The sequence below is a fragment of the Sus scrofa genome, chromosome X (genome assembly GCF_000003025.6).
Source record: "Sus scrofa isolate TJ Tabasco breed Duroc chromosome X, Sscrofa11.1, whole genome shotgun sequence".
Taxonomy (NCBI): domain Eukaryota; kingdom Metazoa; phylum Chordata; class Mammalia; order Artiodactyla; family Suidae; genus Sus; species Sus scrofa.
The window spans coordinates 31,554,995-31,581,713 of record NC_010461.5 but is presented as its reverse complement, the minus strand read 5'-3'; the positions used below and the strand labels follow the sequence as shown (position 1 = coordinate 31,581,713).

General features: G+C 38.9%; 2 protein-coding genes across 3 annotated transcripts in view; both read right to left on the bottom strand.

Annotated features, from left to right (window-relative positions):
* The window catches only part of LOC100623332 (melanoma-associated antigen B16-like), a 363,390-nt gene that overhangs the window by 139,468 nt on the left and 197,203 nt on the right, over positions 1-26,719 (bottom strand). The window lies entirely within an intron of this gene.
* On the bottom strand, positions 7,121-8,409 carry LOC100522230 (melanoma-associated antigen B16-like). Its single transcript, XM_021080263.1, has one exon. The coding sequence runs from the start codon at positions 8,348-8,350 to the stop codon at positions 7,307-7,309; it is 1,044 nt and encodes a 347-aa protein (XP_020935922.1). The 5' UTR covers positions 8,351-8,409; the 3' UTR covers positions 7,121-7,306.

Sequence of the window (26,719 nt, the reverse complement as noted above, 5' to 3'; positions counted from 1 at the left end):
ATGCCACCTTAAACCTGCTAGAATGGCTATCATCAAATAGACAACAAATAACAAGTGTTGGCAAGGGAACCCTTGTGAAATGTGGGTGGGTATGTAAATTGGTGCAGTCCCTGTGAAAACAGTATGGAGGGTCCTCAAAAAATTAAATACAGAACTATATGAACTTGAAATTTTACTTTTATTTACCAGATGAATACTAAAATACTAAATAAAAATATGTACTTCCCTATGTTCGCTGCAGCATTATTTACAATATCCAAGATACGGAACTAACCTAAGTGACTACTGATAGATAAAAGGATAAAGAAGAGTGATATATATATATATATATATATAATGGAATATTAGTCAGGCTTAAAAATAAAATCTTGCCACTTGTGAAAATATGGATGTTTCTAGGGAATATCATTAAAGTGAATTAAGTCACAGAAAGACAAATGTCCTATGATCTCACCTAAAAGTAGAAGCTAAAAAACAAAACAAACAAATGTATAAAACATATTTATAGTTGCAAAGAACAAATGGGTAATTGCCAGAGAGGAAGAGTGATTGGGTGAAACAGGTGTTGGTATTAAAAGGCACAAACTTCCAATTATAGAATAAGTAAGCCTCAGGGATGCAATCTATAGTATAAAGAATATAGTCAACAACACTGTAATAATTTTGTATGGGGACACAAGGTTACTAGATTTATCATGGTGATCATTTCCTAATATATGTAAATGTAAAATCACTATGTAGTTCACCTGAAACTATCATAACATTGTATGTCAACTATATTGCAAATAAAAGTAATTTCTTTTGGCCATGCCTGTGGCATAAGGAAGTTCCTAGGCCAGGGATCGAACCCACACCACAGCAGTGACCCGAGATGCTACAGTGACAATGCCTGATACTTAACTCACTAAACAAACAAAATGGGAACTCCAATCAAATCAAAAGATTTTAAAATGTGTATTAGTTCTTGACAAATGTGAATAGGGTAAATCATAATTTCACAATCTCTGGCATCCAATCAAATATTACCAGGCATACAGCAGTATATAATCAAAAATTAGGAGAAAGCAGCAATATATTAATCAAAAATTAGAAGAAAATTAATCAATCATAACTAACCTAGGAATGATACAACTGACAGAATGAGTAAATAAGGACATCAAAACAGTTACTATAGGGAGTTTCTGTTGTGTCAGAGTGGAAATGAATCCCATTAGCATCCATGAGGATGCAGGTTCAACCCCTGGCCTCACTCAGTGGGTTAAGGATTCGGCATTGCCAAGAACTGTGGTGTAGGTCACAGATGCGGCTCGGATGCCACGTTGCTGTGACTGTGGCTTAGGTCAACAACTGTAGCTCCAATTTGACCCCTGGACTGGGAATTTCCATATGCCGTGGGTGTGGGCCTAAAAAGCAAAACAACAACAACAACAACAAACAGTTACTAATACTGTACTTCATATGTTCAAAATAAAGAAGCATTAAACTGGTTAGAGACAGAAGAAACAAAAAGACCCAAAGTGAATCTGAAGAGGTGAAAACAACAATGGCCAAGATATATTTATTTGGTTTGGATATTGAAACAAGAAAAAAGATTATTGAACATCTGTAGTTGAAAAATAGTCAACATATTTGTATAGTACATCTATGTATGGAATTAAAAAATCAGAATCAGATTTCAAATAATATATATGAGATGGTATTTTTATTCACATTTGGGGACGGGGCAAATTTTTGAGTTGCAAAGGTGGGGGGCAACTGTGATTTCTCCCTATAGTTAGAAGTTTTTGCAATGAGCACATATGCATATTTATTTTAGTAATTAAACTATTTGAATAAGCCTAATGCCAGAAAAAGTAGCTATGTTTTAGTCAAAAAAGGTGACTGCTGAATGATATGACAGAAACTGAAATATGAACAACTTAATATAAGTTTGTTTTTCCATGTGGAGGGCAGATATTTTGTGCTGACAGGTGATACAGGGGTCCAGGCTATTCACCTCTTGTATGTCCACCCTATAAACCCATTATTTCCATGTTTACTGAAGCAAGAAAAACAAACACTGAAGGTATTAAACTGGATAGAAAATGCTTTGGCCTGGAAATGACGACTATTGTTTCTGCTCACAGATCAATGGCAGGGACTAGTCATATGATCTACCTAACTGCAGGTGCACTTGGTCATACGGTCTCCAGTATGATCCTGGGAAGAAGACGTGGATGAGCATTCTCAGTCTCGTCCATCAAGTGTTACAAAGTAGGTACACAACAGCATGAACGTAACTAGTAAAATTTATGCAACCGCCCTCTGCATTTCCTATTAAGAGTTTCTGAGGAAGCCACATTTGCTTGAAATTCTTCAAATTTTTTGAGGTCCTACTATGTGATAGTTGCTTCCAGACAGGCTCGCATCACATTTTCTAAAGGGCTCTGTAAAATATCAGAAGAAAGATTTGCCTTCTCCGTTCAGTAATCCTTTCCGCACTGACCTAAACCGTAACTTCTCATATCTTAATGGGATGAGAATTGTCTTCTTCCTCTTGGTTCCTAGTCAAAATCCGTGAATTTCTGCTACTTTCAAGATGACTGAATATGGCTGAACACTGTAAAGGTATAGCCTAAAGGAAAAAAACAAACCAAAAAAACCCCCCAAAATGCGATTTTCTCCCAGGCCACATAAGTATACAAGAGGAAGTGGAAGAATGTTGAACTATTTTCATCTCTCTGAACAAAGATAGTACATCTGTCAGTAAACAATTTTTCACCTCCTAGATGGACCCCAGGGCTTTAAGGAAGTTAATCCTCAGTAGATGTTTGTTTTGCAGTGATTTCCACAGTCTTTAAATCTCTTGGACGTCTCACTTAATGAAGAAAGTTTCAATTATTTAGCCACACAGGTAACTACATAGGTGTATATATTTAATGGCCAGTCTCAAAAAAATACTCATCAAAATTATTTTCATTATCAAAGTAGTTTCAAAACCCCTCTCTAGCTTCAGGGTTCTATCCCTCAAGATAGCAGATTTTATGACAAATTGGAGTATATTCACTAGCTCTTTGGAAAATGGTTTGATAATGAAGCAGAGATGCTTGAAACTGGAGGCCAGGACTAATTTTCAACATCAGATTACATTTTATGTGGAACAGGATGTCAGGATGTTGTTAGCACAGGCATACAGCTGAGGGAAAGGGACTATCAGGGAGCTGGCACACTCCAGGTCAGGGGGCGGCAGGTGAATTCTGTCCTGCTTGTTCCACTGGAGCAAGTGCAGATTTTAAAGGAGGAGGACTTAAGAGCTGGCGAGCAGGTCAGGTGCCCGTGTGGACGAGAGGGCTCACTGGATGAGACCCAGGGGAAGGGCACTGTATTGCAGAGAGAGGAGGAGATGCTTAAATGCCAGCCTCTAGGCAGACTCAGCTCTCAAGGAACCCTGGTGCTGGGGTAGAAGACCCTAGGTAAATGAAGCCCACTGACAATCCCCAAACTGTGTTTCTTGTTTCAACCTTTATTCCTTAAGCCTGCTTTAAGTTCCTGACTGCTACATCCTTTTTTCCATATCCTGAGAGGCATTCAGGAGTAGCAAGAATAGAGATAAGAGAGAGCAGGTCTGACAGGCTGGCAAGAGTGGAGCTGAGTAGTTCCAGACAAACTGAGAGAAGAGGTCTTGTGGCAGCTCTGTCACAACTAGACATGTGAAATCAGGTACAATCACAAGCTCTTTGAGCCTAAGGATCCTTTTTAATGTGAATTTGGTTTGCTAGGTCCTGTCTTCTAGGACTGGTGTAATGGGTATGAAGTACACAGAGCACATGGCAGTGTCTGTCATATCACAGGGCTTTAATGAATGAGAGTTATTGTTATGATTGTGTTAATTCCAAGCCTTACGCTCTCACCTGTGTATGTTTCCTAAACGTAGACTTCCTCAGAAAACAAAGTGCTGTTATATCAAATCAGTCAAAAATGTTCCTCAGCACGAAAAACTTGGTAAAATTCTCCCTGAGTTTATGTTTTTTAATTTGTGTGGAGGAATGTCTTCCTTATCTGGATGTAATTCAAATTTCCTCAATATTTTGTCAAGGACAAACTCCTTGCCTCCCTCTCAGCTGCCCTTTGCAGGGGTTCATAATACACAAGTCCTCCCTTTGTTGTGTGGGATATGTTCTAAGAACTCAGTGAATGACTGAAACTGTAGAAAGTAATGAACTATATAGATAATGTTCCTATATAGTCATACCTATGATAAAGTTTGATTTATAAACCAGGCACAGTAAGAGAATATCCAAATTGATAGCATCAACCCTTGCCTTTTAGGGATGCGATTAAATAAAATAAGGGTACTTGAACACAAGTACTGTGAAACCTTGCCAGTCAATCTGATTAAAGAGAAAGCTACTAAGTGACTAACAGATGGGATTCGCTAGACAAAGGGATGATTCATATCTCAGGCTGGATGAAGTGGGACCACATGAGATTTCATCACAGTATTCAGAACAGCATGAAATTTAAAATGTGTGGATTGTTGCTCCTGGAATGTGTCATTTAATATTTTCAAACCATGGTGGACTGCAGCAAGTGAAACTTCAGAAAGTAAAGCTGGGATAAGAAATATCCCCCAAATATGCCACTTTGGTATACAGGTTATTTTGAACTAGAGGTACTTGAGAAATAGTGAAAGAGGGACACTCTGATCCCTCCTTAGCGCCTCTGAAAGCAGGAGATAAATCACCCACAGGAAAGGTACCCTTTCTGTACCAGGAGGGTAGAAGTCATTCTTATCACCAGAAACAGAGAATTTAGGGCTAAGAAGGCTGTACAAACAAACCTGTTACTGCTTCAACATTTACTCACCAGAGTCTAAAGCCCTTTGTCAATTTTCTGCAACTCATTGTTTCTTTGTCTAGAAGTTATAAAAGCTTCCTGCTCTGGTACTTCTTTGAGTCCCATATATTTGTGGGGCTGTCATATAGACTTAGAAAATTAAATGTGCTTTTCCTCAATCACTCTATCATTTTATTACAAGAGGATCTCAGCCAAGAACAGGAAGGATAGAGGGAAAGTTATTTTTCCTTCCCTACAAATTGCTTGCAGCTCTCTCCCACTTTTCTCATTTCATCCCCACCAAAAATTAATCTTTAGCTTATTATTTGCCAAAGAAGCCTGAAGATAGCTTAATTAAATTTTCCTTTAATGAAGAGAACATTGGCTCTCCTAGGAGATGGCCAACTGTCAGCCCAGTGGCTTCTGGGCATCTAATCTCAAGGGAGCATTACATATATTTCTCAGAAATCCCTTAGAGGTGACCTACAAAAATTAGTTTGTGCACGCGTTCAACTGCATGGGGACAAGATTCAGATCATCTTCCAGTCCTGTTCCAGGTAAGAATTTCTCTCTGGTTTACTCATGATCCAAAAGGAACATCTAACAGCAGTTTATCACTCCAGACATTTGGATTTCAACTCAGACTAGTGGAGAGTCTGGTTCCTGCTCACAGTGCCCTCAGTCTCATCTTGCTACCACCTAGTTGCATGTAAAATTAACTCCCACTGAAAGACTTCAATTTCCCAAAGCCCCAAACTGCCATGTCTAACAGCATTAGGTATCCTCTCTGTACCAGGAGGGTAGAAGTCATTCTTATCACCAGAAACAGAGAATTTAGGGCCAAGAAGGCTATATAAACATACCCTGTTACTACTTCACCATTTACTCCCTCTAGTCTAAAGCCCTTTGTCGGAGTTCCCGTCGTGGTGCAGTGGTTAACGAATCCGACTAGGAACCATGAGGTTGCAGGTTCGGTCCCTAGCCTTGCTCAGTGGGTTAACGATCTGGCGTTGCTCTGAGCTGTGGTGTAGGTTGCAGACACGGCTCAGATCCCGTGTTGCTGTGGCTCTGGTGTAGGCCGGTGGCTACAGCTCCGATTAGACCCCTAGCCTGGGAATCTCCATATGCCGCGGGAGCGGCCCAAGAAATAGCAAAAAGACAAAAATAAATAAATAAATAAAAATAAAGCCCTTTGTCAATTTTTTGCAATTCATTGTTTCTTTGTCTAGAAGTTATAAAAACTTCTGGACAGTCTCAGAGGACTGTAGGACTGTCCACCTCTACCTATTCACTCCTTCATTTTACTTGTCCTTTAGGAATTAGAAGATCCCATTACCATCCTTAAAGGATTATTTCTCTTATATGTTAAAACTCTATGAGCAGATCCTAAGTCATTAATTCTAGCATTCACAGTACTAGGTGCAGTACTTCCAAAGAGCAGCTGTTCAATAAAGGTTTGTGGAATAAAAGATCAAGTGAACATGAGGTCTAATTTATAAACCTTTATTTCTTATACATTCTTTAAAGAGCTTAAGCAAATCCATGTATGTATCATTTAATTTTACAGAAGAACTAAAAGGAATATAAGAGGCAAAATGTGAATATCTTTTAGATTTTCTTCTCTATTTTTTCTATTGATCCCAACTATCTCAAAGCTGACCTTTCACATATGTGAGGAAATGCCTACAGTGATGCTGTCTTCTTATTCCAGATGATACAATAAAATGGACAGTTTCACAAAATGACAAAACACTTACTTCAAACATCATTAGAGTAGTAAATGTATGATCAGTATCATTTGTAAATCCAGGTATCTAGAAACTAGTTAAATCCATTTGCAGTGACATGGATTGAACTAGAGAGAATCATACTGAGTGAAGTAAGTTAGAAAGAGCAAGACAAATACCACGTTATATCACTTATATCTGGAATATAATATATGGCACAAATGAACCTTTCCACAGAAAAGAAACTCATGGACTTGGAGAATAGACTTGTGATTGCCAAGGAGGAGGGGGAGAGAGTGGGATGGATGGGGTGCTGTGCTTGGGGTTAACAGACGCAGACTATTGCCTTTGGAATGGATTAGCAATGAGATCCTGCTGTGTAGCACTGGGAACTATGTCTGGTCACTTATGATGGAGCATGATAATGTGAGAAAAAAAGAATGTATACATGTATGTGTTACTGGGTCACCATGCCATATAGGAGAAAATTGACAGAATACTGTAAACCAGCTATAATGGAAAAAATAAAAATCATTATATAAAAAATAATAAATAAATAAAACCTAGATCAGCTGACATGCAAAAATAGTTATATGTATGTAATACATACATCAAAAAAAGAGAATAAATTTTCAAGTTATACATACAAAACAGAAACACACAGGCAAATATACTGTCTTCCTTTCAGCCCCACCTCAGACCTAAATTCTATGGATACTAACTGCCTCTTCCATCAATGTATGGAGAAACTATCCCTGACTCCCCTAGGTATGAGAGAAGCTGCCGGTCTTGACACCAGAACTTGCAGTGGCCAAAGAAGGAGAGACAGCCCTGCCTGGAATTCTGGCTCGAGCTTTTTCTTCTTCATCTTGCAAAGCCTCCTCATACTGAGATGGGAAAGAACTTGGGTCAGTCCCATGAACCTTGGCCAGAAACTCCAGGACCTTCATCTTGGTGGTTTCAGCATGGGCTCTGGGGCCCCACAGGAACTCAAACTGGGCAGGATCAGTGTTGGCCACCTGCCGGTACTCCAGGTATTTTTCTTTCACGAAATCTTCGGTGATGAGCTTCCTGGGCTCCCCAAAGATGAAGTGCTTCCTTCCAGAATATATCCCGGTCACATTCAGAACTTCCCAGATTTCGGCTTCGGTGGCACGATTGCCCTTCATGAAGATCACAGCCAGGATAAGTATGAGAACGCCGGTCTTGGGCATGCCCACTTCACCAGGCAGCATCCCATCATAGGTGAGGCCCAATTTGATGAGGAGGTCATAGCGGTGGTTGGCGGGATCCACTTCCTTCAGGTCAATGCCAAAGACCATCTCCATGCGCTCAGATGCTCTTAAGAGTATCTCAGGGAAGTGGACTTCATGCTCTCTGATGACAATCTTCAACATATCTGCCTTTGTGACTGGCTCTTTCATCTGATACTTGAACATCAAGAAATTCACCAACATGGCTGCTTTTGTATCTACTGCATCCAGAAGCACATTCTCGGGGTCTGGCAGAGGCTGTGAGGTGCTTAGGCTATCCTCCCTTTCTTTGCTACTGGGCCCTTCATCTGATTTGCTGGGTGAGGTGGCTCTGATAGCAATGGAAGAGGAACAGAAACTCTGAGGACCCTGAGGAGTATAGGGAACACCAGCATTAGGATCCTCCTTCAAACTGCCAGGCATTACAGAATGGGAGGAGAGATGGGTCTCCTCCAGAGCCCTGGAGACCTGTGTAACTTCCAGACCCTGGGACTGAGTGAAGATCTGAAGGTGTTGATTCTGTGGGCATCCTGGACTCTTCTGATGCTGAGGCATGATGACTTCTGCGGCTGGCAGTAGGCAGGAGTGTGGACAGGAAGGTGGGCAATGAGATTCACCACCTAAGATAAAGAGGACATATATGAGGGGCCTCAACTGATATAAACTCAACTGTGGCAGCTCTGATAATAGGACTCCAATGGGCTTCTGACAACAGTACTATAGGTCCTGAAGTTTTCTGACATCCTGGTTGTTGTGTTCTTCAAGAACACAAAGGAGGAAATGTGAATGTTCTCAGGGTACAACCAGCTATCTCAGGCAGAGAATTCTCAGGGGTCCAAGTAGGCAGATGTGTGGGGTTCTTTAAATCCATTTCTGTTCTAAAGAGTGTGGTGCCATCAGTCCTCACTCAGGTTCATTACTATATCATTTGATAGGTCTGGATCTATCTATATGTCTGATCTATGTATATGTCTAGGTCTGTCTATATGTCTAACCTGTATGGTCATGCCTTCCAGAAACTTCCCAGGTTTGAGCCAAGAGGCAGGAATGAGCATTGTGGTGACTCTCTGTTCCACAATACGTGGTCCAGATGATCTTTTCTTGGAACCTCAGCCTTGAATCCTGTCAAAGCTTGGGACTCGTGATTCTGACCATAGTCTGTCCACTCAAAATAAGGCTTCATACTACATTGAACACTATGGAGGAGTGACTGGGTGTATAATCTGGCTATCACAGCTTGGGGTCTCCCAAGGGTTCCCTGCAATCTGTGGGACCCACTTTTATGTGAAGAGTTGGCTCTTCAGACATAACTCAACAATAACTATCAGGGCCTAGAACTCTTTCTGACTTAACATAATGTACTCAAAACAAATCATGTACTGTCCTGAGAGTCAAGAGGTGGATAGGAGGTGTAGCCTCTGCCTGTGAAATTCCCTGGGCCTCTAAGGATTGACAACAGGGGAGGGGTACTGTGGAGTTCCCTTCTGCCATGGGTTTGTTAGCCTCACAATCCTCACATCCACTCCTCAAATTTGATCCTAGTTGATAACACGCCCACTGCCATCTACTCCCTGAGAGCCCCTTCCCGTCAAGGCCCCATCTCCGTGAGGCTCCAAAAATGGTAGTGAGGAGAACCTCATGAGGAACATGGAGAGCTGACAAGAGGGGTAGACACTGTGTACACCCTCCATCCTGAGGTCAGAACATCCCTAAGAATTCACTCAGCATCTTCATCGGGACCCCTGAAGGGCCTAGAAGGCTTTCCTTTGGCGACATGATATCGCCTGTCTCAGACTAAGGCCTCCCCTCCCTCAGACTCCAAGGGCCAGGGTCATCAGCAACACTTCCGGCTTCCCTTGTCCAGGGGCTTCTCAGGGCTCATCGCCCAGCCAAGGCCCAGTGAGTCACCACCGTTTTGGGGCGTGTGTGGGGGGGTCCCCTCAGAACTCACTTGGGGGCCTCTGCTTGAGGACCCACAGGTTGAGGACTCTGAGCACTGCACACAAGGGCCACCACCTCAGTCAGACTGCCAAAGAGGAAGCGTGTGTGAGGTCAGCCTGAACCTTCCCATGCCTCCCAGGGTTGGGGTTGGGCTCTGATTAGGTGGGTGCCCTTCTTTCCAAGACGGGTGGTCCCCTCAGGCCTCACCTAGAGTCTCACCTGACACCTCGTGGCACCCGGAGCGTCTCCCACTGCACTTGGGTCCACACCTCAGATCTAAGCCCTCACAGCCTCGGCGTTCCAAAGGCGGAAGTTAGGGGGCGTGACATCCGGTGACGCCACGGACCTCCCGGGCACACCAGCAGGGGCTGCGCACGCTGCACACCCCACTCAGCCTCAGAGCAGAGATGCCTGCAGGTCCTGCTCGCACTGCCCACATTGGCCTCTGCCAGGCCCTGAATGCTTCCCTCTGTTAAGCTGAGGTCTTTACCCTCGTGCCAAGGTCCTCCTGTCGCTGAGAACCCTGAAGAGTAACTGGGGGGATGTCTCAGCCAGAGAGCCCTGCCGGGGGCCTTCAGGGTGAAAACCAGCCACTAGTCCATCTCTGTGTGACCTTCCTTTATTCTTCGGTGTTGCCCTTCCTCTGTCTTCATACAAAGCATTCTCTTGTATTGGCTCCTTTTTCATGACTTAAGGCTGCCTGGGAAATGCTGCGTCGTGGCAAACACTTGATGAGTTTATTTATTGCAGTCCTTCCAGTGCTTGGAATGGGGTGTGTCCCAGCCCTAATGGGAAATGGTGAAGTTGGAGCACAAGACAGACCGGGGCCAGGATGCGGGGTGGGGCTCTCAGAGAAAACTCACAGGTTCTATTCCTTCTCTTCACCTGTCAGAGTTACTCTCTTTCATACTTTATCCTAAAAAAAGTTTACTTTGTACATGGAGGGAGTAAGGTAAATGATTCTGAAGGCTCCTGTTTTATGAGGTTGTTCTACACTGCACATGCAGAAATCATATGCAGATGATGAATATTGTCTTTTCACTTTTATACTTCTGGTTTACTTTTCTATTCTAATGGCTATGGCTTTGTTTTCTAGTCCAGTTTGGAAGAGTGGAATGAACTTGGCTTAAGAATTCTTTTCTTGAGACTTGTGGTTGCCTGATGGGAGGGGGAGGGAGTGGGAGGGATCGGGAGCCTGGGCTTATCAGTCACGACGTAGAATAGATTTACAAGGAGATCCCGCTGAATAGCATTGAGAACTATGTCTAGATACTCATGTTGCAACAGAAGAAATGGTGGGGGAAAAACTGTAATTGTAATGTATACATGTAAGGATAACCTGACCCCCTTGCTGTACAGTGGGAAAATAAAATTTAAAAAAAAAAGAAAAAAAGAAAGAAAAAAAAAAAAAAGAAAAAAAAAAAAGAATTCTTTTCTTGAGTCTCCTCATTTATCTGGCTTCTTTATCAAGGAGAACCTGCTTGTTAAAATGGGTGCAGTTGGAAATGAGACAGGTTGCAGGGTAGGGGGATATACTGAGGGTTTGCGATGGAAATGCTGTAAAATTTGGTTGTGATGAGTGTTGTACATCTATAAATGTAATAAAATTCATTAATGAAAAAACGCTAAAAAAATAAAATGTGTGCAGTAATTTCAAATATTTTTGTGTGATTTCGAAAAGTTTACATAACACGCTCGTTAGTTTTCACTGATTATATGATGCAACTAGCCTCTAAGCCTGATATGATCCATGTGGTGCTGGCCTAGTGTTTCAGTTTGTGATTGCTGATTTCAATTTTCTGTTTCTAATGGGCCTTCTTTGCAGTTTATGTTTTGCTGAGAAAACAGCATTCCCCTTGGGTATTCAAAGTTAACGTGTGGTATTTATAACAAGTCATTTTGCACAGAAATTCTCTGACATTTAGTATTTTACACAACACAGTACAATGAACCCAGTTTCCCTGACACTCTTCATAACCATCACCAAGTAGAAGCCTGATCAGATTAGTATTTTTTTAGTCAAAATATTTGTTCCTTGGCAAGAGGACTCCACAGTTTATACTTTATACTTCCATTAGGAAATAGATAATGTCTGTGGTCTTTACACTCTGATAGTTATGACTATTATCCCATCTACACTATGGGCTACAGAATGGTAATTTTCTCATTCTATATTTAAATTATTACCTGAAATTTTCTGTAGGCAGAAATCTTTTTGTTGCCACTTGTTTTTGCTTTAGTATTGTGATAAAATACTTATAGTGTTCTCATAAACTACTTAAATCTCTGTACCTATATTTTATCCACTATTATATAACTCATTAGCAAAACAGAGTCACGTATGGGGTCTGTAATCAAATAAATGATGTCCTACCTTCTTTGACATCAAATATAATGTAACCATGGGTATGACATATCATTTTTCCAAATTCTGTTGGTTATAAGCAAGTCCTAGGCTTTGCCCATACTCAAGTGAAGTAGTGGACAGAAGCATGAACACCAAAGGACCAAAATTATGGTGACTACTTTAGACTCTGTCCAGCACAATTTATCTCCAAACTCAATGATCCAAGTCTCTTCTTCATCCCAAACACATTCACACTCTCCCAAGATACCCTCAAATCTGAATCCATTACAAGAGCAATTAAAATCTAAATCTCATCATCTAAAAAAGGCTCCTGTGTAGCTGAGGCTCTTGGAAAATATACTGGGGCACAGTACTTCTCTCTTTGTGGACCTGCGAAATAAACACATTGCCAGGCCCCAACACACTCTATATGTAACAGGGGGACAGGGAAAGGACAGCAACTACAGACATTCTTGTTCAAATCAAGAAAAGTAGAAGGTGTAAAATTTTCCCTGGCCCACAGCATTGTGAAAGCCTCTGGGCATATATTGTAAATTCCTTGATCAGATTTCAAGGCTTTCAGATAATTTTCCAAATGCCACTCTCTGGGTTCTAAGTTTCTCCTTGGAGTCATTCTTCATTTGTGATAGAAAAGAATATGTGTTCACAACTAATTATACAACACAATTACTTTGCAAACTGTCCTCAAAATGCATTGAGACAGGGCTGAAAAATCTCACCTCTCCACTTCATCCAGGATTCAAGAATAAAAGCTGAGACTCATTTCCCAATTCAAGCTTTAGTCTCTCAACTGTGAAAAAACATCTGAGGGACCTATTCTCTGTCGAACAATCCAAAACTTTTGATTTATCCATTCTAAAACTAAATTTAAACTGCATTTTCATGAAGGACATGCAGCTTACTAAGTTCACAAAAGGCCACACTGTTGGACATTTATAGATGACTAGTTTCATTTGAACTACTTTTGAAAATTGTCCCTCTAGTTTACCATGTTATCTCACCTCTTCCAACCTCTATACACAACAATCTGAGCAACCCAAGCAATGGTACAGGGTCTACCAAAGAAAAGATATTCAATGTTGTGTAGATAAATTAGGCAATGAACTTGGTGTCTAATTTTATTAAGATATAAATTTTCTAATATTCTTTATAAGCTAAATATAAGTAGGTATCTTTTATTTTCAAAATGACAGTAAAAAGCATTCAATTTCATGAGGTAAATAATATTACTACTGACTTCTTTCGGATTTCCTAAGAAATGTGGATTGCTATACTAGGTTATTTTGTTCTGGATTGCAAACATTGTTTTAGAGAGTCACAAAACTCCTATTTGATCTTAATACAAAGCAGTAAACATGTAACCAAAATCATTCATAAGTAAAGATTCCAGAGCTATTTAAACCTTGTTTAAAAGAACAGCACTTGAAAAATAAATGAAATAAGAAAGTAAGGCTGTAGGGGTGGAGAAAGAGACAAGGGAGAAAAGGAGGAGGAAGTGTGAAAAGAAAGGAAGGATGGGAGTTCCCATCGTGGCTCAGTGATTAGCGAATCCAACTAGGAACCATGAGGTTGCCGGTTCGATCCCTGGCCTTGCTCAGTGGGTTAAGGATCTGGCGTTGCCGTGAGCTGTGGTGTAGGTTGCAGACTCGGCTCGGATCCTGCGTTGCTGTGGCTCTGGCATAGGCTGGTGGCTACAGCTCCAATTCGACCCCTAGCCTGGGAACCTCCATATGCCACAGGAGTGGCCCTAGAAAAGGCAAAAAAAAAAAAAAAAAAAAAAAAAGACAAAAAAAAAAAAGGAAGGATGGAGGAAAGGAGGAATGAAAAACTCCAAGCTACCATATGAATCAAGAATATTCATGTGGTATATATATATATATGATATACATTTTTCCCTCCAGTCCTATGCTGGACCTTAACTATTTAGAAAATTGACTTTAGCATTTAAATACCAAGTGAAAAGTCTGCCTCAGGAGAAGCTGTCAAACTTGGCCCTGTAATATGCACTGGAAATGGCAGTAGAATCACTCATGGCTACAATCCTGGCTTAGAATTTCTCTTCCTCATCCCCTAGAGCCTCTTCATACCAGGAAAAGAGAGCAGTGGAGACTGTAACATAGGCTCTGGTGAAATTCCAAGACTTTCATTGCATTGGTTTCAGCATAAGCTGTTGGACTCCGTATGTATGCACAGCGTGCAGGATCACTGCTGAGAATCTATCAGTACATCATCAATATTTTCTTCCATCATCTCTCTTTTGATGAGCTTCATGGGTTATGGGTGGATAAGGTGATTCCTCTCAGCATATAGCCTCATCACCTTCTCACTTCCCAGATTTCCTCCTCAGTGGTTCAGTAACCCTTCCTGATGATTATAAATAGGATAGCTGAGTGGTCAGCCTTGGGCATGTTGTTGTTATTACTCCCTTTCCCATCAAGGGTGAGGTCTAGTTTGCTGACAAGGGTATGAAAGTTCTTGGTGGAGTCAGCCTCCTTCAAGTCAATGACAAAACCAGCTCCATCTACTCAGAAACTCTCCTGATTTCAAGGGATTTCTTCATGTTGACTTTCATCAGTATGTGTGCCTCCATAATGGGCTCTTTCGTTTTATTAGTGAGCAACAGAGACAACACCAAAAATGTCACCTTATTAGATACAGTGTTTGCATACAAGCACTTATTGTCTGGCAGGGACTATGAGGTGCTTGAATTTTCCCTTCTTTGACTGGGTTAGCTTTGTATGCATGATAGAGGTGCAGCAGAAGTGATGGTACATGGGGCTCTCCAAGGGCCCTGCAGAGTTGTAGGCATCCCCATAACAGGCAAGTCTGGGGAATATCCTTGAAAAGATAAGAGCAAGAAGAGTAGGCCTCTTCTTCAGCTACAGTGGCAGCCTGAACTGCATCCTCCCACCTCCACCTCCAAACTCTGCATCTCATCCAGCTACAGCAGCCTACAGCCTCTCTAGACTGAAAGCAGGGACAGATCTCTGCTCCTTGCTACCCACATCCTAGAACATGTGGTCCTTACAGATCTCTCTCATGGTGGTCTATATCTCTGTTTGGAATTCCGAGTCCTTGATTAATTTACTCTGTTGATAATATTGCTTTCCTGCCTGCTCTGAGATTTCTGCCCAACTCTTACACAAAATGGTTCAGGGTCCCTGGCACAGTAGAAGCTGCAGCACAATGAAGGAGCCCTAGAACAGAGGGTGGGCTGACAGAGAAAAAAATACCGATCTATTCCTTCCATACACCCTCTAGGATTAGTCTCCTGAGGACCTTCTGTTCTTAAAGATATACTTACTACAAGGAAGAATCTGATAGTCAGAGTTTTGTGAGCCCCTAAATTTTGGGCTTTGTATTACATAACACTGTCTAGCATAGTAACTGTTCTAAAATCAACCTTCATAATAAGAATATATATAAAATATTGAACAATGTCTACCAAGAAGTTTGCGTGTATATTTATATTTTTATGAACCTCAGATTATATATATATATGTGTGTGTGTATACACACTCATTTGTCCTTAGTGTGTGAGATTTACTCTGATATCCTCTATTGTATTTCTAGCCCATTCTTTTTTTTTTTCCTTCTTAGGGCTGCACCTGCAGCATATGGAAGTTTCTAGACTAGGGGTCGAATCAGAGCTACAGCTGCCGGCCTATGCCACAGCCACAGCAACACAAGATCTGAACCACGTCTGCGACCTATACCACAGCTCATGGCAACACCAGATCCTTAACCCAATGAGTGAGGCCAGGGATCGAACCCACATACTCATGGATCCTAGTTGGGTTCGTTAACCACTGAGCCACGAAGGGAACTCCTAACCCATTCTTCATTTTTTTACTAAAATAATAATAATAAAAGACCACTTCTCACCCACTAGAGACGCTTCAGGTGGTTATTATACCTTCTGGAGTCATAATGCCTCAAGCAACTCAAACTTTTATTCTTTACTGAAATGACTCTATTGATGCTTGATGGCAGCTGTGGTTCAGGTACCACGACAGATTCCTGCAGTGAAGCAATAGAAAACCACTGAATCCAGTCTCACTTGGAATAGCTAAGAGGGAACTTTAAAAGTTTCCCTCCAATCTATCTGTGGTCTGTCTTCTGTTGTATATGACTCACCAAAATTGCATGGCATACCCAAGCCCTTCACAGTGAAAAGTTCTCACAGATGACTTTAATCAATAAAAATAAAACTATATGTATTAGATCTAATCAAATATAAAACATTTTGTTCTGTGAACAGCGCTATTAAGAAAAAGAATTCACAATGCAAAGACTGGGAGAAATAAAGGGGAGTGTGTGTGTGTGTGTGTGTGTGTGTGTGTGTGTGTGTGTGTGAGAGTGAGAGAGACTGGGCCATTTTGCTGTACAGGAGAAACTGGCACAACACTGTAAATCAGCTATAATTTTAAAAAAATGTGTAAAAAAAAAAGACTGGGAAAAATAGCTGAAAATCGCTCTGAAAAAAAAGGCTTTTCCCCTAAATAAAAAGAACTCTCTAAACTCAACAGTAATAAACGTATTTCCATTAGGAAGCCATCATAAAACATGAATACATGCTTACCAAAGAGGAATTATGGATAACAAATAAGGAGATGAAAATACTTTAATATAATTACACTTAAAGAAAATATAAATTTAAACTGCTATGAGATGCTACTACATATCTATTAGAATAGCTAAAAAAAGACAATACTAAAAATACCAAGTCCTGGTTAGGATGTGGATTTACTGGATCTCTCACACATTGATTTGGCAATGCAAAATGAGCCAGGCTCTCAGGAAAACCATTTGGATGTTTCTAATAATATTAACTTATACTTAGGTTTGAAAAGGTCCCTTCTGCACATTTTCATGGAGAAAGGAAGACTTATACTCACACACACAAAATAACATCTGAGTGTTTATAGAAGTGTTATTGGTAACAGCCAAAAAGAAGAAGCAAATCAAATGTCTTTCGATGAATAACTGATAAAAGACCATGATTCATTTTGTCATAATAAAAAAAAAGAGGGGGCAAGTATTCATGTTACAATGGGGATAAATCTCAAAAAATAATGCTAAATCAAAAAAGCCAACCTCAAAGATCAACTTTACTCTATAATTTCATTTATATAAAATTCTCAAAAGAATAAAATTATATAGGCATATGTGTTCGTGTGTTTGCCAAAGACCTTCATATTCTAATTTTAATGTGACTGGAATGCTGGTTTGTTCTTTATGACATTTATGTGCTGAAATAATTTAGATCCTACTTGTGACTTCTACAACTTCTGCTGAAGATGGAGTACCTGGGACTGGATTTACCCACTAGTCTGAAACAACTAAAAAAATAGATAAAATATACAGCAATATTATTCAATATACTGGACATCAGACCATGAAAAACAGTGAACAGTGAGAGATGAGAAAGAATGGATATGAGCCTATAATTGTCATAGCTTGCTGCCTGGACCCCATTTGGAGCCTGTGGTAGCTCTGAGTTGATAATATGCAGCTGAGAGTCAGGAGAGGACAATGCAGCTATAATTCTCAAGAGACACTACCAGAGAGGAGAGAGATACATAAAGAACTGTGGAGCCCACACAGGGCTGGGACTACTTCCCAGAGTGATATATCCTTCATGGGGCCTCAAGGAGAGTACTAACAAGTGTTTTGTCTCAATAGTGAGGCAAGTTAAAGTCATAGTTCATGCTGTAGTTCATGCTGTTCTAGTACCAACTAACAAAGTTTGAAAGCAAGAATCAAAAGGATTACTTTGTTTCTAAGTCGCTTAATATCATTACAAAACACAGCTTGAGAATATTGATGCACTGAAATTAAAAAAAAAACTGTGTATTTGCATTGGACAAGTGTAAAGAAGGCAAAAAAAAATCACAATTTCACACCATCTGGCATCCAATCATATATAACGAGGCACACAAAGAAGTAAGAATATATAACCAAAAATTAGGAGAAAATTAAGCAATCTAAAGTGAACTGGAAATGAAATATCAATTATTATAGACTGGATAAAGAAGATGTGGAGTGTGTCTGTGTATATATATATTTATGTGTGTGTGTGTGTGTGTGTGTGTGTGTAACGGAATATTACTCAGTCATTAAAAAGAATGACATAAGGCCACTTGCAGCAACATGGATAGAGATTATAATACTAAGTGAAGTAAGCCAGACAAAGACAGACAAATACCATATGATATTATTTATATATGGAATCTTAAAAAAAAGATACAGATGAACTTATTTATAAAACAGAAATAGACCCACAGACATAGGAAACAAACCTATGGCCACCAAAGGGGAAAGGGGTAGGACAGATAAATTAGGAGGATGGTAATAACACATACATAGTGCTGTATATAAAATAAATAATTGGAGTTTCTGTTGTGGCTCAGCGGTTAACAAACCTGACTAGCATCCATGAGGATACGGGCTTGATCCCTGGTCTCTCTCAGTGGGTTAAGGATCTGGTGTTGCCGTGAGCGATGGTGTAGGTCGCAGACACAGCTCAGATCCCATGTTGCTATGGCTGTGGCGTAGGCTGGCAGCTACAGCTCCAGTTGGACCCCTAGCCTGGGAACCTCCATATGCCATGGCTGCAACCCTAAAACAATAAAAAAATAAGATAAAAAAATAAAATAGATAATTCACATGGACCTACTTTACAGCATAGGGAATTATACTCAATATTTTGTAATAACCTACAAAGGAAAGAATCCGAATACATAACTGAACATATATATATATATATCTGTATATCTGAATCACTGTGCTGCACACTGAAACTAACATGACACTGTAAATCAACTACACTTTAATAAAAAAAAACATTAAAAAGAGCAAGTTATTATAACTATATTTTATATGTTCTATAAACAACATAAAATTAAATGGGGTGAAGATACAGAAAATATGAAAAGATCCAAAATGAACCTAAAGATATAAAATTACAATGCCTGAGATAAAAGTGTATATTGGCTTAGATACTGAAACAATAAAAAGGATGAGTGAACCTATGTATAAAGATATCACAACACAGTTTATAGTATATCTATGTATGAAAAAAAGAATAACTAGAATCAGTTTTAAATTAATATGTTTTGGATGTTAAATGTGTTTGCCCTTGAGGAAGGAGCAGAATTTTTGAGCTCTAAACAGGGACAACTGAGATTTTTAGGTAATGTTAGAATTTCTTCTAACAAGAGTATCTGTGGTTACCTCAGTAATTAAAATATGTGAATAAACCTAATGCCAGAAAGAGTAGCTATGTCTTAGCCAGAAAAAGTGCCTGCTAAATGACATAACAGACAAAATTTGAAATGTAAATAGCTTAATACAATAAAAGTTTAGTCCTCCATGTAGACTACTAGATGTTCTGTACATCTAGCAAGAAAGGAGACTAATTCAGTGGGTGTTAATGAGCAGGTTACCACTGTGGGCAATTGAGGCTTACTCCCAGTTTGGGATCTCTGGAATAATTTAGCTCAGAGTTATTCCAACCAAAGGACAAGGAAGATGGTTATTTTTCCAACAATTTCCATCCATCATTGGCTGAGGACTACTCCTGTGGGCTTTAACTGCTACTTCTGGCCTGAGGCATTTGAGGGCAGAGCACCCTCCTGTGAACATTGGATGGCCTTAAGGAGAAAGGAGCAGTTTTCATAGAGCCAGTGACCTATGGGGAGGATTTAAATGTGAAGGGGACAGGGCAGGACATGGAGGGTTATCTGTTACAGAGCAGAACTGGAAAGAACTTTGGAAACCTATGTCCCTAGAAGAGAATGATGGTATGGTGACACAATGTGACCAGGAAAATTTCGATCAAATAAAGATCAAAAGTTTCTACCTTGCTATTTTACATGTGAGGGTATGAAGATACTGGCTGATGAATCTCTTGACCTAGAGGTGCCTTCTGATTTATAATATATAATAATGTTCCTATGTATATTTATTAATGATTTAATTAAATTATTTTGGATTTTAAGAAAAGAAACATTATTTTATCAATACATCTTCAAAAATAGAACCACTTCTTCCAGGATTTCTTTTTGGACTTGTGAGGAGGCTGGCACTGTGCATTCTTCACTGTGTACTCATCACTGCTCATGAGTATTTCATGTGTTGGAAAATGTGCACTTAAGAATACCCTTGGTTTTCAATTTCAGACTCTGTATCATTAGGAAATGAATGCTTTTATGGAAGAAGAAATACTGTATAACATAAAGCTTTTGACAGAAACTTTATACTTGAACTTGTACATTTCTATCTTTCTATACTATTAAGTAGCTAGAGATTCTTTGTCTTTGGTAATAATAATTACTGTTATTTAAATTTCCTATTGTAAACATTTTATTTTATTTAAATTTCCTATTTTAAAGGTTTTTATTTTAATCTGTTCATGCACACAAAAAAAATCAGGCATTTTTTCCCCTGGTTTTCTGTGACTAAAACAACACATTTTGATCAAACTGTTCTTCTCCTGATTTGCTCTAATGAGATTTCCACAATCCAAATACTTCTCTGAGAAAGAAAGTAATCAATGAAAAAAGATGATAAAATGTGCCTGGAGTCCTTTTTTGCCAAGAGAAAATTATATTCTAAAATTATATTTGTATTTGAGCAGGATAGAATAAAAATGGTAATATTCTGACAGTCTGAGAGTAACTATTTATTTGCCCTATAGACCAGCTGAGAGTCCTGGGGCTTTGGCTAGACACAGCATAGATTTCAACCGTGATCTACTGCTAATCTATTTTAAAATCTAATATAAAATTATACAGAATATGCATATAGTTGCACATGTTATATAATATCTATTTAATATGTATAATTTGTGATATAAAGATAGTACATACATAAAACAATTATGGATACACACAAACCCTCAAATTTGTTTACAAAGGATTTAAAGTAGTTAATATTCTTCAGAAGGGATTTATTTTCTTAAAATATAGACTTCAGAGCATTTAAAAACAAAGTTGTCATCTTTAAAATTTGATGTATTAAATGTTTCTCAGAGTAGTGAATTAAAATCATATCCATTCAGTTTCATTGTCAAGATAAATTGGTTGATATACATGATTTTCTTTCTAGTTTTCTGGAAAATTTTTGTACATGGAATTAGGACTTGGACACTTTTAGCATTTGTTGGTGTTTATTGATTATTTACATATATTGGCCAGAAATGGAAAGAAAAGAACAATGAAATTTGTGGAAAGGGAAAGAAAAATACAAGTGAAATTTATGCTTTTATAGTGTACTCTAACTTAGGGCTGAGGATGTTTTTATAATTATGCTCTGATTTCATTAAGATTATAAAAATGGAAACCTTCAGAGAAAAGTGACATGGCTTGAAAGGAAAAGAGCAGCATAGAGAAGTGAAACAGAGGATAGCCTGCCAAACCAGATCCAAGGCTTTGAAGAAATAGCAAAGCTTTACATGGATAAACAGCAGGATATATAAGAACATCTTTAGTAGAGCGAGGTAATTTTTTTTTTTTTTTCTTTTTAGGGCCGCACCTTAGGCATATGGAAGTTCCCAGGCTAGGGGTCTACTTGGAGCTACAGCTGCCAGCCTATGCCATAGCCACAGCAATGAGGGATCCGAGCCACATTCTATGACCTACACCACAGTTTACGGCAACACCGGATCCCCAAGCCACTGAGCGAGGCCAGGAATCAAACCCGAGACCTCATGGATACTAGTCAGATTTGTTTCTGCTGTGCCACAACAGGAACTCCCGAGCGAAATAATTTTTTATAATTATGTTGTACAGCTGTGAGTACTTCTACCCTTTTTAGCAACATACTCTGCTTCTTCTGGTAACTTCCATGTTTCTTGAAGGAAAGGGATCAGTATTTAGTAACCTGAGACATGTAAATAGCCCACAGTAGAGATTTAGACTTGAAGAAAGCTGAGAAGTGAACAAAGTGCATTTTATGACAAAATTTACATGCTTCATTCTCTATTACCTAAGACTGAACATATTTCAGCTCAGCAGTTAGCTAGGTTTAACAAATATGCATGTCTCTGAGTGTTTCAGGATGGTGAATAACAGTTACTTAAATGGACAGGGCTTCTTGCCATAAATTCTTCAACAGTCTCCTTGCTTAGTGTGGAATTAGACAATACAAAATATGAAAACTATCAAGGAGGAAGCAACATCGTTTGAATATCTCTGGATATATACTGGATATAAATTATGGATTAGTTTAGAAATATTTGCAGGTAAGAATATATACACTTATGTCTGTAGAGACTGAATATCCTGGGGGCAGTCTAGAAGTGAGATTTGAAGACAGTTTCTCCTTTAAAAAGTTAATAGTACATTTTTTTAAAAATTTTTTCCCGCTGTACAGCATGGGGATCAAGTTACTCCTACATGTATACATTTTTCCCCCCACCCTTTGTTCTGTTGCAACATGAGTATCTAGACAAAGTTCTCAATGCTACTCAGCAGGATCTCCTTGTAAATCTATTCTAAATTGTGTCTGATAAGCCCAAGCTCCCGATCCCTCCCACTCCCTCCCCCTCCCATCAGGCAGCCACAAGTCTTTTCTCCAAGTCCATGATTTTCATTTCTGTGGAAACGTTCATTTGTGCTGGATATTAGATTCCAGTTATAAGTGATATCACATGGTATTTGTCTTTGTCTTTCTGACTCATTTCACTCAGTATGAGAGTCTCTAGTTCCATCTTCATTGCAGCACTATTCACAATAGCCAGGACATGGAAACAACCCAAATGTCCATCAACAGATAATAGTTCATTTAATTTAAAAAAATCATTAAATTGTTCTTGTATCCTCCTCTTAGTTGAAGTAAACCCACGTCTTAAATTATTTATGTGCTATCCTAAAAAATATAATTTGTATAGTTATAAGAGGGAAAACAAGAGTCTGGAGTGAAGGAAAAGTAAAATCTAAGACACTCTGGTGAAGATAAAATAGCACAGTGGAAGGGTCAAGGAGATAAATGCTGAAGTCACTGGGAAATGGTACAAAGGGTTTACTTCACAGGTTCTGAAGGATCCTTTGGGGTCATACACCAACTAGAAAATTGTATAACAAAGATCAGACTGGGGACAGAAATCTCTGAAAATCATGTAAAATGATGAAAAACAAATATTCCTTCAATCATTCATTCATTAAGTTGTTGATTCATTCAATTAATGGTGGTGGGTCCTTCTACATGTCAGAGTCTGTGTTTGACACCAGACATGGAAAAATGTACAATGAGAACAAATAGTTGCATGAGAAATTGTGTTTGAGAAAATAGCATTTGCCACAATTGTGCTGCATGGATGTCAGGTTTTAAAAAAGCTGGACATACTGAAATTTGGGCATTTTCATGAGACCAAACCATGTAATTATGACAGCTTAACCTGGGGCAATAAAGGTAGGAAATGATTTTTAATACTCTAAGAAGACAGATTCTCCTTAGAGAAAGAAGGAACTAAGGACTGAGGATGAGAAATGTGCATCCTCTAAGTAGATATAAGAATATGAAGAAACTCAAGAGTGTGACTCTGAAAAGATCACATTTAATGAGGAAGGAAATGTTAGTTGGCGTTTTCCAAAACCACTTTTAGTATACCTACTTAATAATATTTTCTATTTTTCCTCTTCGACAGAAACATGCTTTATCTTATCTGACTACATTTAGCTGTATGCTTATTTTTAAACACAGGGCAATATCATAGCATGGTGAATTTCATAACACTGTATATTTTTTCTTTGAAATAAAATGCATTCACTGAAGCAAAATTTGAGTATGGCACTCACGTTCAGTGTTTCCTATACTACTCTAGTTGGGTGAAATTGAATACAGGCAAATATACTCATGAATTTTGGTTAAATGTAAATTTTTTAATTAAGAGTAATTATATGTAAAAAACGATATACTTAAAATAACATTCCACAGTATGTGTAACATTTTGCTTGACAAAAGCAGATAAAATAATAATATTCAGATTAACAGGTCATTAATCTTAACCTTATAAGAAAACAAACTATTTCAAAGACAGTTGAACTTAATATGTGATAAACCTAATAAAGTTGAAATATTAGCAATGTAATTGTCCTCATTTTAAATTCAGGTCAAGTTTATAGTGTAAGGAGAGAGCAAACAAGGAGAACATTAACTTCATAAAAGCTAAAAGCAGGATGATTGTTTTTGCTTGGCAGACAGTGAAGCACATTAGGCAAAGGTTCAAACTGTAGAACCAGCATATACTATCCCTGGGACAAATGAGTTTTCTCATTTTGGGACAGGGGTTGTTCAGTGAAGAAGTGATGATACAGTTAATGCACTTAAGCCAGTGTCTGGAACATAATGAATGCTAATTAAATGTTATTATTGGAGTTCCTGTTGTGGCTCAGCAGAAACAAATCTGACTAGCATCCATGAAGACGGAGGTTCGATCCCTGGCCTTGCTCAGTGGTTAAGGATCTGAGGTTGTCATGAGCTATGGTGTACGTTACAGATGCGGCTTGGATCTGGCATTGCGGTGGCTGTGGTATAGGCCGGCAGCTACAGCTCCAATTCGACTCCTAGCCTGGGAACCTCCATATGCCGCAGGTACAGTCCTAAAAAGACTAAATAATTAAATAAATAAATGTATGTTATTTATTGTTGTTGCTGCTTTATTATTATTAGTTCATCAGAGGAGAAGAATATAAGAAAGCATAAAAGAAAGGATACTCTGTGGTGTGTGATTTATTACAAAGATTTTAAAGCACTAACTTTGAGTCAAATACTAGTTACATAATCTGAAACAATTTACTTGTCTTCTCTCAGCCTTAGTTTCACAGGTTGTATTTTACCCACCCACCAACAGTTGAGTTGACTTAGCATACTCTAATGGTAGGTGAAAATTTTTCTTATGTTAAATAAAGAAATATTATAAATGATTCTCAAGGGTGCTAATTAGATATTACTAAGTTTCTAAATAGAGAGCATAAGTGCCAAACTTTGCTAAATTTCTTCCTGTCAGCCAATATTGCAGCTGGCCTTAAGTGGTATCTGCTTATATGGTGTGATATTAGTATTGCCAAAAATGTCCATATATATACACACACATATATACATATATATATATATACACACGCTTTTTTTTTTTTTTAATGGCTGTGCCTCAAGTGTATGGAAGTTCCCAGGCTAAGGGCCTAATTAGAGTTGCAGCTGCAGGCCTGCGCCACAGCCACAGAAACACTGGATCCAAGCCATGTCTGCAAGCCACAGCTTGTGGTAACGCCAGATATATAACCCACTGAGCAAGGTGAGGGTTTGAACTCTCATCCTCACAGAGACTATGTTGGGTTTTTAACCTGTTGAGCCACACCGTGGGCTCCCACAATACCTTTGTATAAATCTACTTCCCTGCCAAGTTTCAATAACTCTTAAAACATCCATCTTTCCCCTGAATTAAACACAGATAGTTTCAGAGGAAAGCAAGTTGGTTAGCTGATTTGAACAATGCAATAAACAAACATAAAATCTAGAAAGAACCTTAGGGATTGAGACCAAAGGCTAGTAAAAGGTAATAGAGTCAAACTTGTAATTTCAGAAGCACACAACTAGCAGGAATTCTGGGATCCTGGTGAATACAGTCTCTTGAACCCCATTTGCTTGAGTATTTGTTAAAGTTCAAATACTGCATTTATGCACTAGAATAAGTTGCCAAGAGTCCTTTGGAGCGTAGTTCTGTCCAAGCTCTGGAATCTGCTCCCTAAAGAAAGGAAAGTGCCAGTAGGACTGATAAATGTTAAGAATTCATAAGATGATGAATCCCTTTTAGTTAGAATGTTAAAGGAAAGGCAACCTAAAGGAGCTAGTATTGTTAGTGAGGCTTAGAGAATGAGTAGTACATTTATATGTAAACTTGGAGATGATTATAAATTCAGGGAAAGTGGATGACAAAACAAATTCTCAGAGTATGGAATTTTCCAAAATAACTGGGACACTGAACCTTTGGAAAATTTGGGGAGTTGGGATAGGCTTGTGTCTGTGATTTTTTGCAGCATTCACTGAGTAGTAGGGAGTCATGGGAACTTTTTATGTGGAAGTAGAACATAAAAATATTTCTTTGTAAAGTTAACATAACAGTCTAATACCAGAGAAAAACTGTTTTGGGTTTATGGAATCGATTTGGTGGATTTTGTCAGTAGTCTAGCTATAAAATCACAAGGTCATGGACAAGAATGGTGAGGATGAATATGGACCAACAGGGGCAGAGGCAAAAAAAAAAAAGAAGTACATTTGGTACGACGTATATACCAGGCCACCCTACAAATACTACCCCAATCATGAAGACTCTCAACATGATTACTCACACCAAGTTCATTTTACTTTCACATACATTAAATAATTCATAAACTAGACTGAGGATACAAATACGAGTGTAAATATTTCCTCAAGGTTTTCACAGTTTCTCAAAGGTCCACCATCTTGGGTGTTAATGTAACCCATGCTGAGTTAGATCAAGTCTACTGTGTGGAAACGTGTGTATGAGGGGAACTTTTTGCTCTTTAAACCACTGTCCAGAGTTGAGGCCAGGTAAACATGCACATACAAAATCTTGCATATTTGTGATTACT